The following is a 15,780-nucleotide window of genomic DNA, read 5'->3' as shown; positions in this document are numbered from 1 at the left end:
GTATTTTTTGCACTATTTTTGGCAAGCAACAAAAGGCTTAATTGGCGTCTAACATTTTTTTTTTTTTACCACTTCACAGAAAGAACACGATGACCTGGGCCTGAGAGAGGACGAGTATCAAGTCAAGGTTGGCCATACTCCATGTGATCTGATAGTTTTCAATGACAAAGTCATCCACTGCACCATCAACGGGTCACTGGATTCCTCAGAGCGCTACCAACCTGTTACTGTGAGTATTTTTGGAAAATTGTTTAAAGCGGTAATAATGTCTGCTTCTTTATTTATACCCACAGGCATAGGAGCACGGCACCTCCAGCACGAATTTATGCACTGTTGTGTGCAATTGCAAAAGCACTAGTGGTGGACATTGGCCACCCTAAGACAACACTTGTCCCTGTCCTTGTTACCAGGGCCGTTTGAAGGAATTTGGGGGCCCCAAGCAAAATGGACATGGAGGCCCCCCCCACGTTATTTTTACTCCCCCCCCCCCCATGTTTTTTTTTACCCCCCCCTCCCTCCCTATGTTCTTTTTACTCCCTCCCTGTGTTCAGTGTGCACTTCCTGTCAGTCCTGCCGGGAACAGGAAACTGAATCTCCTGTACCGATGTACCGCGCGGTACCCGGCCAGAGTCCGGACTGACAGGAGGAAGGAAAAGGAGCTCCGCCATGCTACAGAGAAGGGAAAGTAACGACTCGAGGCAGCTGCGCTGCAGGCTCTCTATAGAGCGCTCAGGCAGCTGTAGAAAGCGCGGCAAGGGCGACAAGCAAGGGCCCTGCATTGGGGCCCCAGGCTAGCTCGGGGCCCCAAGCAATTGCTTGTTTTGCCTGCCTTGTAGCGACGGGCCTGCTTGTTACCATTGCTGGAGCTGCACAACTCATTGATGTTTTCTGCTCAGCTATGCCAACAAATTCCATAATCTCGTTCCCTTTTCTTCATGGAGAAGGTTACAGCAATTGTTGGGCCACACGCAGCGGCGACTCTTTAATTAGGCCAATTAGGCGGTCGCCTAAGGCCTCGCACTCACAGGGACCTCGCGGCCACCTAACTTACCCAATGCATTACCCCAATTTTGAGGGACAGGGGACCGTAACGCTGCCGTGCTCAGGCAGCGTTAAGAGCCCTGACTCAGGAGCGGGGCCGCCAGCGTCCCTAACAACCAGTGAATATCGGTGACACCACCCCTTGTGCCGTCAATGACCCAGCATGCCCTCAGTCAATGACATCACAAGGGGGCGGGTTCACCAGGTGACATCACTATGATAATAGTGGGAGCTCCTAAGTATCTGGAATGCTTATCAAACAAAACAGTGTTCAGTGAACATCTCCGTCCAGAGGCGGCTCAAGGCTTTGTGAGGCCTTAGGCAAAACTTGACATGGGGCCCCATTCACACCCATGTTGGGAAAAATAATTCAAGGACAAGAGCCTCTTCCCCACAACCCAGGCCGGTGGTTGTGGGGGTCGGCGGGCAGGGGGCTTATCAGAATCAGGAAGCCCCCTTTAACAAGGTGGCCCCCCAGATCCTGCTCTTTACCCTAAAAACAATTTTCTAACATTACATTGTGCTCACTCTCGACATTGACAGTACGCTGATGTTTTTTTTTTTTTTTTTTGCCGTACATACCGTTGTATCGATATTTTCCACGCCGGCTTCCGGGTTGTGGCTCCCGCGGGAGTGGGCATTCCTATGCACAGGCTAAGTGATTGACGTGATGACAAATGCTTCCCCCCCGAGCATAAGGTGCGTCACGAGTTGCTGAAAGAAGCAGAACTGCGAGTCGGCGCTGTACAGCGCCTGCGCACCGACGTTAGAAAATTGTTTTTAGGGAGAACCTCCACTTTAAAAAGCAGGATCTGGGGGGCCGCCTTGTTAAAGGGGGCTTCCAGATTCTGATAAGCCCCCTGCCCGCCGACCCCCCACAACCACCGGCCAGGGTTGTGGGGAAGAGGCTCTTGTCCTTGAATTATTTTTCCCAACATGAGTGTGAATGGGGCCCCGTGTCAAGTTTTGCCTAAGGCCTCACAAAGCCTCGAGCCGCCTCTGGACGGAGATGTTCCATCTTCTATGAACACTGTTTTGTTTGATAAGCATTCCAGATACTTAGGAGCTTCCACTATTATCATCTAACTAAACACTGCATGGCCTGATATTTCCATGACCCCAGCAAGCAAGGGCCAAGTGTGTCACATGTCATTGCCACCCATAGATTTTATTATTTCTCCATGTCATAAAACCATCGTCTTTTGGAAAGTGTCCAAGCCGGAAAAACCAAGCAAGCATTGTGCATCGGTGTACAAGAAGAGCCTACAGCAATGGAATGAAGTTATTAACCATCGCAAGACCCACCAAGCCCATCGTTGAGGTTTCTACCTCACTGTCCAGAATAAAATATCTCAGTGTCAGAGGACTGACAAGGTCTTTGTCTTCAGATGACATATCTGGTAATAGACAAGAGTCACATGGTGGCAGTACATGACCTCTAGGATTCAACAGAGAGGCCAACAATGTGAATATCCATTGTTCTGTATTCATGGCTGTATTTCCGCCGAGGCCAGCGATATTTCCTCGCAGCCTAATAGTCTCCGGATGTTTTTACTGCAATAGCAGAAAACCCCCTACAATCCCGATGTGCCTGGCAGAGCGAGTAATAATGGGGGGAATTTCCCAATCTGTCTCCAATAAAATGAAAGAGAAAGAAATATATTGTATAAGAGAAGTATAGGACTTTCTGTGTTGGTGCTGATGCCACTTAGAAGGACTAATGCCGCGTACACACGATCGGAATTTCCGTCAGAAAAACCTTGGATGGTTTTTCTGACGGAATTCCACTCAAGCTTGTCTTGCATGCACACGGTCACACAAAAGTTCTCGGAACTTTCGACCGTCAAGAACGCGGTGACGTACCCCACTGCGATGAGCCGAGAAAATGAAGTTCGATGCTTCCGAGCATGCGTCGAATTGTTTCCGAGCATGCGTAGGAATTTTGCGCGTCGGAATTGCTACAGACGAACGTAATTTCCCGTAGGAACTTTTTCCATCTTTTTGCTCTCAATCTTTTGCTATTCCGCCAGAAAAAGTCAGATGGAGCCTGCACACGGTCGGAATTTCCAACCAAAAGCTCACATCGGAAATTTTGCTGTCGGAATTTCCGATCGTGTGTACGCGGCATTGGGACTTTGTTTGGGATCGTTGACCCCCCCCCCCCCCCCCCGTGGGCACAATAGTCTTATGTGTTGTATAAACGGCCCAGGAGAGAAGTAATGACCGGACCAGTAGTGGGAATACCCACAATCTGATCATCTCCTGAAGGATGTCCACAGTCTCTGATCATCTCCTGAGGGATGTTCACTGTCTCTGATCATCTCCTGAAGGATGTTCACTGTCTCTGATCATCTCCTGAAGGATGTTCACTGTCTCTGATTATCTTCTGAAGGATGTCCACAGTCTCTGATTATCTTCTGAAGGATGTCCACAGTCTCTGATGATCTCCTGATGGTTGTCCACAGTCTGTAATCATCTCCTGAAGGATGTCCATTGTCTTTGATCATCTTCTAAAGCAGGGGTCTCCAAACTGCCGCCCGAGGGCCGGATGTGGCCCTTTGCTAGCCTTCATTCGGCCCTTGGGGCAGTATTGCTTCCAATGATATGAGGCACTATTTCTCCCAATGGCACCAACAATGGGGCACTATTTCTTAGACTAATAGCAATGATGGAGCACTATTCCTCCTCCTACTGCCCACCAACACTGGGGCCATGTTTATTCTCACTGATGCTCGGGCCCTGGGGCATTTTTTATACCCGATCCGGCCCCCCTGAATTCTGAAAGACCGTAAACTGGCCCTTTGCTTGAAAAGTATGGAGACCCCTGTTCTAAAGGATATTCGCAGTCTCTTATCATCAACTGAAGGATGTCCACTGTCTTTGGTCATGTCCAAATGATGTCCACAGTTCCTGATCATCTCCTGAAGGATGTCTACAGTTCCTGATCATCTGCTGAAGGATGTCCACTGTCTCTCACCATCTCCTGAAGAATGTTCACTGTCTCTGATCATCTCCTGAAGCATGTCCACTGTCTCTGATCATCTCCAGAAGGATGTCCACTGTCTCTGATCATCTCCTGAAGGATGTCCACTGTCTCTGATCATCTCCAAATATTGTTCACAGTTCCTGATCATCTCCAGAAGGATGTCCACTGTCTCTGATCATCTCCTGAAGGATGTCCACTGTCTCTGATCATCTCCAAATATTGTTCACAGTTCCTGATCATCTCCAGAAGGATGTCCACTGTCTCTGATCATCTCCTGAAGGAGGTCCACTGTCTCTGATCATCTCCAAATATTGTTCACAGTTCCTGATCATTTCCTGAAGGATGTCCACTGTCTCTGATCATCTCCTGAGAAAAATCCACAGTCTCTGATCATCTCCTGAAGAATGTCCACAATCTGATCATCTCCTGAAGGATGTTCACTGTCTCTGATCATCTCCTGAAGGATGTCCATAGTCTCTCATAATCTCCTGAAAGAGGTCCACTGTCTCTGATCATCTCCAAATGTTATTCACAGTTCCTGATCATCACCTGAAGGATGTCCACAGTCTCTGATCATTTCCTGAGGAAAATCCACAGTCTCTGATCATCTTCTGAAGTACTGTATGTCTACAGTCTCTGATTATCTTCTGAAGTATGTCCACAGTCTCTGATCATCTCCTAAAGGATGCCCACAATCTTATCATCTCCTGAAGGATGTCCACAGTCTTTGGCAGCCTTCTGTAGCTTAGTATATATTCATATATGTCATGCTCAACCCTTTGGCGATGTCAGGAGTCACAGATGAATTTGATCACCCCTACTGAACCCTATTATAGGTTGTGGACCAGATCTTCATCCACCGTCCATGTGGACATAGAACTCTACCTCTTGATGCTGCTTTCCAACATCCTCGTTTTTTAGCCCAGAAACATAAATTTCATTCCTATCAGTCCCTGCGCTGATGTTTTTCATCTCTACCTTTTTCCTCTAGATTGCAGGTGACACGTTTTTTCACAGGTTGTCATCTGCATTTGTAAAGTGTCACATCACATTCCAACGCAAGTGTCATTATCATCTGCCTGCAGCTCAGGCTCATCATAGTTGGATTTATGTGGATTGTACAATCTGCACCAATGATATGATGTCTTTTTTTTCTCCACAGGTACAAGTCGGTAAATACAACCAGACCATCACCATGCTTCACCTGGCTGGCATAGATACGTCAATCATTGTGTCCGTCATTATCTGTAGCATATTGTTGCTTCTGTCTGTGGTGGGTAAGTGTGTGTTCTTTAACCCGTCCAACTAAAGTGTGGGGGGGGGGGGGGACTAAAGTCATTTTATCACGATTATGGCTCAGATTGATTGCCAGAAAGGCTCATTGGATTGTCTTCTCTCCCAGCGCTGTTTGTCTTTTGCACCAAAAGCCGGCGAGCTGAACGCTATTGGCAGAAAACACTCGTACAAATGGAAGAGATGGAGTCCCAGATCCGGGATGAGATCAGAAAAGGTAATTGGGTGGCAACTGACCCGCGAGATTCTGAAATTTTAGAAGTGAAGTCGGTTTTTGGCCTCAACCGCGTTTCCCTGAAAACGCTGACAGTCTCTTTTGTCTCCGGTTGCAGGATTCGCCGAGCTGCAGACAGATATGACGGATCTCACCAAAGAACTGAACCGCAGCCAGGGAATACCATTCCTGGAGTACAAGCATTTTGTGACCCGCACCTTCTTCCCAAAGGTATCCAAGCCCCCCCCCCCCCCCCCATCTGAGACTCGGTTTTATAAATATGGGATCAGTAACTCTGACACTTTTCTGTAGCAGATCTACAAAGCCAGAATCCTATATACTAGGAAGACATCCATCCTAGGGTTAGGGTTAGGGTTTCCCATTGAAGAATATGGCTAGGACTCAGGAATTGGAACAGGGACCTCCCCCAAAGGTCAAAGGTCAGAAGGCGGGTTCCCAAAGGTCACAGGGCGTGGCTGACCCACCCCCACCAAAGTGTACCGCCCCACCAAAGTGTACCGCCTACCCCAACTAAGTCGGGGAATGAAGAAGTCGGGGAAAGCGACCTAACCATAACCCTAACTCCCTAACTCTAACCCTCTAACCCTAACTCCCTAACGCTAACCCTCTAACCCTAACTTCCTAACCCTCTAACCCTAACCCAAATCCACATCCAAAAACTTCCATAGTAGAGCTAAGCCGACACTCGTCAAATCCGTCAAATTAAAAGTCATTATTGGCTACACAGTATACATACACACAGACACACAATATACATGCACAGTATACACACACAGTATACACACACAGTATACAGACACACAATATACAGACATGCAATATACACACACACACACAGAGACACACAATATACACACACACAGTATACAGACACACAATATACAGACATGCAATATACACACACACACACACAGAGACACACAATATACACACACACAGTATACATACACACAGACACACACACAATATACACACACAGTATACACACATACAGTATACACACACAGTATACATACACACAGACACACAATATACACACACACACAATATACACACACACAGTATACATACACACAGACACACAATATACACACAAAGTATACACACATACAGTATACACACACAGTATACAGACACACAATATACACACACACAGTATACATACACACAATATACAGACACACAATATAGACACACAGTATACACACACAGAGACACACAATATACACACACAGTATACACACATACAGTATACACACACACACACACACATACAGTATACACACACAGTATACATACACACACACACACACAGTATACACAGACACACAATATACACACACACAGTATACACACACACAGACACACAATATACAGACACACAATATACACACATACAGTATACACACACACACAGTATACATACACACAGTATATACATACATTCACAGAAAAGGTACTGGAGAGGCGGGGCAGCTATAATCTTGGGATTTTTTTAAAAACACAGATTTTTACATACTATCCCGGGTTTTACCGAGGCTGACAACCCTGATGGGGCCCCCTAGTGGCATGGGGCCCTCGGGCAGTGCCTGAGTGCCCCGAATGGTCAGTCCGCCCCTGCTAGGGGCTTTTTACACTTATTGGCACCACGTACACTTTTTTATTATTTTAGTTTTTGAGCTTTGGTATTGTTATATTGTCTAAAGTGGAAACTTGCAGTCCTGCTGGATCGATCCCTCCCTCCAGCCTGTACCTGAGGAAGCCAGTACTGATTTATTTATTTTTTCGGTTCCCACTTCCACAATCCTCACCTAAGCAAAGGAGGGTGTCCCTTCGCCCCGCTCCCTTTCCCTTATACAGCCACCTGGGACATGTCCTCTCTCTCTGATGCATCCCCAAAGGGCTTAATCATAGGGATCCCTAGATAGTGACCATTCAGGGAGTGAGGCCCTGGTGGGGCCATCTACTTTTCAGTGCAATAAAGCCATATACTGTACATGCTCCAGTGCAATGTCAGGTTGGAATTTGTCATCCAGTTGCCTGTTGTTCTCCCACAACAAAGGTGGCACCTGGTGCGTCCATTGTGCACATATAGGGTTTTTAGGAAATTTTAAATGTCACTTTAGATTAATGGATGCCAGCTCTGCTATAGAGCGATGACAAATGATTTTCACAAGGAAACCGAATGGGAAGGAAATGGTAAACAATCCTCTGGAAAAGGAAGTGAGAACTGTAGATGTTTGTTCAGTTTTAGGTAAAATGTGTTTTTGTTGCTGGGGTGACCACAGACCGTAATGCTCTTCACATGCCAGCTTATTGTTAGAAAAACAGAAGGAAGACACATGTCCTCAGATCAGAGGGTGACACATTGTGAAAGAGGCATGTGCTGCTCTAAAAACTTCCCATTCAGCAGAAGAATGACCTTTATTACCCCCCCCCCCCCCCCATCAATGCCTGAATAAGGCCCAACTCTAAGCAGAATGCCACCGCCTATCCTTATCTCCATAACATGGGGGGGGGGGGGGTGTTCTATAGTCCGCAGGAGAGAACTGGGTGTGTGGTTTGGAGTGCTAAGTATAATGTTCATCTGGCTTGGTGATTCATTTGAAATCTTTTTTTTTTTAAAACATCAACATGTTTCGGGGGAAAGGCCTCCTCCTTCTCCAAGGCTTGAACCAATAGTTTCATTGATTTAGTTGGCTGCCCTCATTGCTAATCAGATACGTTGATGATTCAAGCCCCGTTGTAGCCTTATTCCAGGCTTCTTAGTGAACTCTGTGCAGATCCAATTACAAACTGTTGGTTCAAGCCCTGACGAAGGAGAAGGTTTTAACCGAAACATGTTGGCTGTATCTCATGTTCTTACGTTTGTACTAGGTACACCCAACCGCAACACCCAAAGATAAATCTGATGAGGAACTGGCTTGTCTATCATTATTAGGGAGGTAGCAGCCTAGAACCAATAGCAGGTCCCTCCTTCCCCTCACACACACACCATACATGTACCCAGGGCTGGGACAAGGGGTGGGTAAGAGGAGAAGTTGCCAAAGGCACAGCAGTGGGAGGGGGCACATTAGCCACAGGGGAGGTGGGAGCAGTTCCGGACTCTTGCCCTGAGCCCTGGACAAACCTGTCCCGATACTGCTTCCGCCACAGGTTTATCTTCTTCACACCGCCTCCCGGAAGCCTTTTAAGCGGGCTTTAATGCCCAGGAAGCAGTTCTTTACCATTTGACCACTGGGATTGGCTTTCACAGCAGTCACATGATTGAGAGCCTACCCTGCTGGCTCCCAATCAGAACTCATGACAGAGCTTTCAGTTACAGCTTAGTCAGTGTCCTGCGAACGCACTCTAGGCAACCTCAGGCCGGCATTAGACTCCTGTATGCACTGGTTGGGTATTAAAGCCCCAAACGCCACCTCAGGCCACCACTTCAGATCACCATGGAAGCACAACCACCACCTCAGGTCACAATGGAAGCCCAATCACCACCTCCAGCAACGTAACCACCACCTCAAGCCACCCAACCTCTAACTTGATTCACCATGGAATCGCAACCACCACCTTAGGCTACCAAACGACCACCTCAGGTGACCATGAAGCCCAACCAACACCTCAGGCCACCAAACCACCACCTCAGGTCACCATGGAAGCCCAACTACCACCTCAGGCCACCCATCCACCACCTTAGTTCACTACAAAGGCCCAACTACCACCTCCCTCAGGCCACCCAGCCACCACCTTAGTTCACTACAAAGGCCCAACTACCACCTCAGGCCACCCAACCACCACCTCAGGTCACCATGGAAACCCAACTACCACCTCAGGCCACCCAGCCACCACCTTAGTTCACTACAAAGGCCCAACTACCACCTCAGGCCACCCAACCACCACCTCAGGTCACCATGGAAGCCCAACCACCACCTCAGGTCACCATGGAAGCCCAACCACCACCTCAGGCCACCCAATCTCCACCTGAGGTCACCATGGAAGCCCAACCACTACCTCAGGCCACCTAACCACTGCCTTAGGTTACAATGGAAGTCCAACTACCACTTCAGGCCACCTAACCACCACCTCTGGTTACGATGGAAATCCAACCACCACCTCAGGCCACCAAACCACCACCTCAGGTCACTATGGAAGCCCAACTACCACCTCAGGCCACCCAGTCACCACCTTAGATTACTACAAAGGCCCAACTAACACCTCAGGTCACCCAACCACCACCTCAGGTCACCATGGAAGCCCAACCACCACCTAAGGCCACCTAACCACCACCTCAGGTTACCATGGAAGTCCAACCACCACCTCAGGCCACCCAACCTCCACCTCAGGTCACAATAGAAGCCTATGTGCGCCAGTTGGGGCGCTGACAGCCACTTCTGCTGTTGTGGTCAACAAAAGTTTAAAGATCTAACTTGTCAATACATACAATAAACAAATTCTCATTCCCATCAGTCCAGCGCCCCCACACATCTACCATTCAGAAGAGAGCCAAGGAGGACTGATAACACACCGTGAGATTTCAGTTTAGTACAGGCAGAGAGAACATAAAGTTAGGAGCTAGTTTTTGGCAGGATCAATTATTTTTTGCGCTTGTTGGAAAGATATAATAAAACCAACAGATCAAAGGGGATCAAATAAGAGAAGATCGATGTTAGGTTTACATAAATCTTATATTTACAGTTGCTTGTGTGACCCTTTGGGGCATGGTACCCGATGCTTTTATGTCATCAATTAAAACTCTGGACCTACATGACTCATGCATTGACTTCCAGGAGATATGAGGATTGTAAAGGGTTTTCAATGGAGATTCTATGTGATTGTCTTCCATAGTGTTCTTCCTTGTATGAGGATCGCTACACCGTGCCCATGCAGAACTTCAACTCCCAACTGAAGATTTCAGTGCCTGAGACCCACCCGCTGCTGTCCGAAGACTGGAGGGTGAGTCCCGATATGACCTCATTACCATTACTATGTTCTTTATCTTCTCAGTTATCGGTCAAGTAAATCAGTGCCATGCCCATTTAGTGCAAAAAGCAACAGGTTCAGATAAAGGGGATCTCCACTCACATTTCAGAATTTACTTAAAAATAATGTATTTTTTGGAGGTGCCGGTTTCTGAGGAGCGCAGCCTTTGTTTCCACCTTTCTTGCCTAGGCAAGAATGGCAGTGTGCAGTAGGGAAACAGGAAGTGAAGCCGCAACCACTTCCTGGTTCCCTAATGCGCATGCACAAGTCATGCAGAAGAAGCTGCACAATATCTGTCCTTTTTATTTCTCTCGGATTTCCTATGAGGCCGCGTACATACGACCGAGAAACTCGACGGGCGAAACACATAGTTTTCCCCCGTCGAGTTCCTTGTTCGGCTGTCAAAAAACTCGTCGAGCCAAATGTTCCCATTGCCCAACGAGGAAATAGAGAACATGCTCTCTTTTTGGCTCGACGAGTTTCCCGACGGGTTTCTCGGCGAAAAGTGTACACACGACCGGTTTTCTCGGCAGAATACGTCTCCCATCGAGTTTCTTGCTGAATTCTGCCCGAGAAAAGCGGTCGTGTGTACGGGGGCCTAAGTCTTTTTCCAGAACAAGGACCGTGAAACCCTACACTGCATCGCGGGCTCGGCTCTCCCCAGGAGAACGGAGATCTGTCTCTTCCCAGAGCTTCTTTTTAAATCTTTCCAGAAACAAAATAAAATACAATTTCAACCTTCAGATGATTCCATTACTATTTCCATTTCCAGACATTCTTTTCTATTGGTCAGGATGGGTTGAGCTCAAGTTACAGACCTTATAACTGAAAAAAAAAATAAGGGGCCAGATTCACGTAGCGCAGCGGATCTATAGATCCGCTCGTTCTACGTGAATTAAGATCCGCTCCCGCAAGTTTAGGAGGCAAGTGGCTAATTCACAAACAACTTACCTCCAAACTTGCGACGGCGGATCCTAAATCCCCCGGCGGAATTCAAATTCCGCGGCTAGGGGAGTGTACTATTTAAATCAGGCGCGTTCCCGCGCCGATTTAAATGCGCAGGCGCCGTCCGCGAAATTTCCCGGCGTGCATTGCTCCCACTGACGTCGCTAGGACGTCAGTGGTTGCGACGCTTACGTAAACGACGTCCGTCCGTATTCGAGAACGACTTAAGCAAACGACGTTAAAAAATTCAAATTCGACGCGGGAACGTCGGCTATACTTAACATTGGCTGCGCCTGATAAAAGAAGGGGTAAGTATACGACGGAAAACCGCTACGGAAACGACGTAAGAACACTGCGACTGGTCCGCGTACGTTCGTGAATTTGCGTATCTCGCTGATTTACATATTATTTATCGTAAATCAGCGGGAACGCCCCCGGCGCCATTTTTAAATTGAAAAAAAGATCCGACAGTGTAACACATTGTAACACTGTCGGATCTAGCCCTATCTATGCGTATCTGATTCTATGAATCAGGCGCATAGATAGGACCAGTGTAAGTCAGAGATACGATGGTGTATCAGGAGAATCTGGCCCTATGTTTCACCTTTTTCAAGTGTCGTTTCCTATCTCCTCTTTACTATGTAATGCTAACAAGTTTTTTGTAATGTAAATAAACATTAACCCTCTTCGCGCCTTATGCCTAGTCAGGGCCGCCATCAGGGGGGTACAGGCAGTACACCTGTAAGGGGCCCGGAGGTCCCCAGGGCCCCAGATGGCAACCCCCCCTTTTTTTATAATAATAATATTTAAAAAAAATGTAATATATATTTTTTTATTTATATTTTTTGTATTTTTTTTTTTTTTTTAAAGGGCCCGGATGGCAACCCCCCCTTTTTAAAAAAAAAATTATTAAAAAAAATTAACTCAATATTGAACCCTACGGACCAAGACTGGGATGTCATTAAAGTTCATGTGCGTGTAAAGGCGGGCGTCCCAATACTTTTGGCAATATAGGGCCAGATCCACGAAGCAGTTACGCTGGCGTATCTATTGATACGCCGCGTAACTTAAGGGTTGCTCCGGCGTATCTTTGTTTTGTATCCACAAAACAAGATACGCCTGAAGCTGGGCTAGATCCGACTGGCGTATGTCTTAGTACGCCGTCGGATCTAAGGATATGCATATTTACACTGGCCGCTAGGTGGCGCTTCCGTCGATTTCCGCGTCGAGTATGCAAATTAGCTAGATACGCCAATCCACAAACGTACGTCTGGCCGGCGCATTTTTTTATAATAATAATAATTTTGGCGTAAAGTTACCCCTGCTATATGAGGCGTAGCCAATGTTAAGTATGGACGTCGATTTTTCCGTCGTGTACGTCGTTTGCGTAAAACGTTCGCGAACAGGGCTTTGCGTAGAATTACGTTCACGTCGATAGCATTGGCTTGTTGCGGGTTAATTTGGAGCATGCGCACTGGGATACCCCCCACGGACGGCGCATGCGCCGTTCCGAAAAAACGTCATTTACGCCTGGTCAAGACGTATTAGCATAAAACACGCCCACAACTTAGTGATTTGAATTGCGCGCCATTACGCCGACACAGTTACACTACGCCGCCGTAACTTACGGCGCAAATTCTATGTGGATACGTAAAATACGCTGTAAGTTACGGCGGCGTAGTGTATCTGAGATACACTACGCCGGACTTACAAATGCGCCGCGCTACGTGGATCTGGGCCATAGAGTATAGTATGCCACCATGTGTTTCTACTTACCAGCAAAGACGCAAAAGCCAAATACCAGTTTTGGTAAAGTTAGGCTTAAATTGTCAGGGAAATCTGGTTAGCTGTACATCCCCCAGCCCTCGGAAAACTGAAGGCTTACCTAAATTGTAAAACCCCGCCGCCGTAATTTTCAAATCTGCGCCGTCGTATCTTTACGCCTATTCTCAAAGGCAGATACGTGGAAAAAATAGGCTTCCTCCGCCGACGTAACTTGAATACGCCGGCGTTTAATTGTGTGCAATTTTACTCTGAATTTCCGTAGAAATTTCCACGTTGAATATGCAAATGACCTGGATACGCCGATTCAGAAACGTACGTGCGCCCGGCGGATTTTTTTACGTCGTTTGTGTAAGGCTTTTTCCGGCGTAACGTTGCTCCTGCTATATGAGGAGAAACCAATGTTAAGTATGGCCGTCGTTCCCGCGTCGAAATTTGAAAATTTTACGTCGTTTGCGTAACTCGTCCGTGAATGGGGCTGGACGTAATTTACGTACACGTCGAAAGCATGACGATTTGCTGACGTCATTTGGAGCATGCACACTGAGATTCAAAACGTCATTTACGTGGGGGCATGTTTTATTTACATAAAACACACCCACCTCTTCTCAATTTGAATTCGGCGCCGGCTGATTTTACGCTACGCCGCCGCAACTTACGGAGCAAGTGCTTTGTGAATACTGCACTTGCCCGTCTAAGTTGCGGAGGCGTAGCGTAAATAGGATACTCTACGCCCGCACTAAATTACGTCCCTCTACCTGAATCTAGCCCCGTGTGTTGGGGAAAAATGTCGATAAGCTGCATTTTTGCACAACGATCGTCGACGTATCTGGAGAAACTAGAAAACAAAAACAACCCTGCAATAACAGCTCATCAACACGCATGCGCTTTTCTATGCGCTGTGGTGAGAACAAGCCTTTAATGTAATTTGGATGTCCAGGAGCTGTGGAGATGTTGGTGTTCACCAACAGCTGAAATCTGAGCCGCCTTAAGCCCGGCTCGGAAATTAAAAGTTAATGAAGGGCTCCCGGTGTTTAGACGATGCTGATTAGTGATGACAATCGCTCCTTCCTGCGCGTCTCCAGGTTCTCAGGCCGCGAATATCAAACCCATCAACAGAGAACATCTGAGAACAGGAAATTCATTGGCCACTTTTATTGGCTGCGACCCTTAAAGTAACACTAACCTTTCGTTTAACCACTTCAGCCCCCGGACCATTTGGCTGGCCAAAGACCAGAGCACTTTTTAGCGATTCGGCACTGCGTCGCTTTAACTGACAGTTGCGCGGTCGTGCGGCGTTCCTCCCAAACATAATTGGGGCCAGATTCAGCATTGAATTACGCCGGCGTATCTATAGATTCAAAGCTGCGCCGGCGTATCTTTTTTCTGTATTCAGAAAGCAAGATACGCCGACATTAGCCTAAGATCCGACTGGCGTAAGTCTCTTACGCCGCCGTATCTTAGGGTGCATATTTACGCGGGCCGCTAGGTGGCGCTTCCGTCGGCGTAGAATAAGCAAATGACCTAGATACGCCGATTCACAAATTTACGTACGCCCGGCACTATTTTTTTTTTCGTCGTTTACGTTAGGCTTTTTCGGCGTAAGGTTACTCCTGCCATTAGGAGGCGCACGCAATGTTAAGTATGGCTGTCGTTCCCACGTCGAAATTTGAATTTTTTACGTCGTTTGCGTAAGTCGTTCGCAAATAGGGCTGGACGTAATTTACGTTCACGTCAAAACCAATGACGTCCTTGCGGCGTACTTTGGAGCAATGCACATTGGGAAATTCCACGGACGGCGCATGCGCCGTTTGGGAAAAACGTCAATCACGTCGGGAATTAACATAAAACACGCCCCCTCATCCACATTTAAATTACACGCGATTACGCCGGCCCCATTTACGCTACGCCGCCGTAACTTAGAAGGCAAGTGCTTTGTGAATACAGCACTTGCCTCTCTAACTTACGGCGGCGTAGCGTAAATACGATGCGCTGCGCCGCCGTAACTATGCGCGCCCCTACCTGAATCTAGCCCAAGATGTTCTTTTTTACCCACAAATGGAGCTTTCTTTTGGTGGTATTTGATCACCTCTGCGGTTTTTATTTTTGTGCTATAAACATAAAAAGAGTGTAAATTTGGAAAAGAAAAGCAATATTTTTTACTTTTTGCTATAATAAATATCCCAAAAAATATAACATTATTTTTTTTGGTTAATGTATAGTTAAAAATCCGCCGGAAGGCAGAACTTTCTAACATCAGGTCTCTGAGGTCTTTTTTTTTTTTTTATGCGTTTGTTTTATGTCGCAGGTCCCAGAAAGCTGTCGATCAAATATGGAGGAGGGGATCGTCACGCTGTCAACTCTCTTGAGCAATCGCCATTTCTTGGTGACCTTCATCCATGCGATGGAGATGCAGAAGGACTTTGCTGTGAGGGACAGGTGAGGAGACTGACGATTTCATAAAGGGATACAAAGTATTTTTTTTTTTTAGCAGTAGAAAATGTACTCATGTGGCGCTCACCTC

General features: G+C 47.0%; 1 protein-coding gene and 1 pseudogene across 1 annotated transcript in view; one reads left to right on the top strand and one right to left on the bottom strand.

The window, feature by feature from the left end:
* Window positions 1-15,780, bottom strand: part of LOC120945026 — a 258,633-nt pseudogene that overhangs the window by 149,192 nt on the left and 93,661 nt on the right.
* Window positions 1-15,780, top strand: part of PLXND1 (plexin D1) — a gene marked incomplete at its 3' end in the record, with an annotated part of 162,776 nt that overhangs the window by 109,569 nt on the left and 37,427 nt on the right. The window contains 6 exon segments of the mRNA XM_040358856.1: window positions 80-229; window positions 5,190-5,304; window positions 5,430-5,537; window positions 5,653-5,765; window positions 10,395-10,502; window positions 15,565-15,695. Coding sequence (XP_040214790.1) covers window positions 80-229; window positions 5,190-5,304; window positions 5,430-5,537; window positions 5,653-5,765; window positions 10,395-10,502; window positions 15,565-15,695 — 725 coding nt within the window.

The sequence above is a fragment of the Rana temporaria genome, chromosome 7 (genome assembly GCF_905171775.1).
Source record: "Rana temporaria chromosome 7, aRanTem1.1, whole genome shotgun sequence".
NCBI classification, from domain to species: Eukaryota; Metazoa; Chordata; class Amphibia; order Anura; family Ranidae; genus Rana; species Rana temporaria.
Note: the sequence above shows the minus strand (reverse complement) of the source record. Positions and strands in the feature narration are given on the sequence as shown.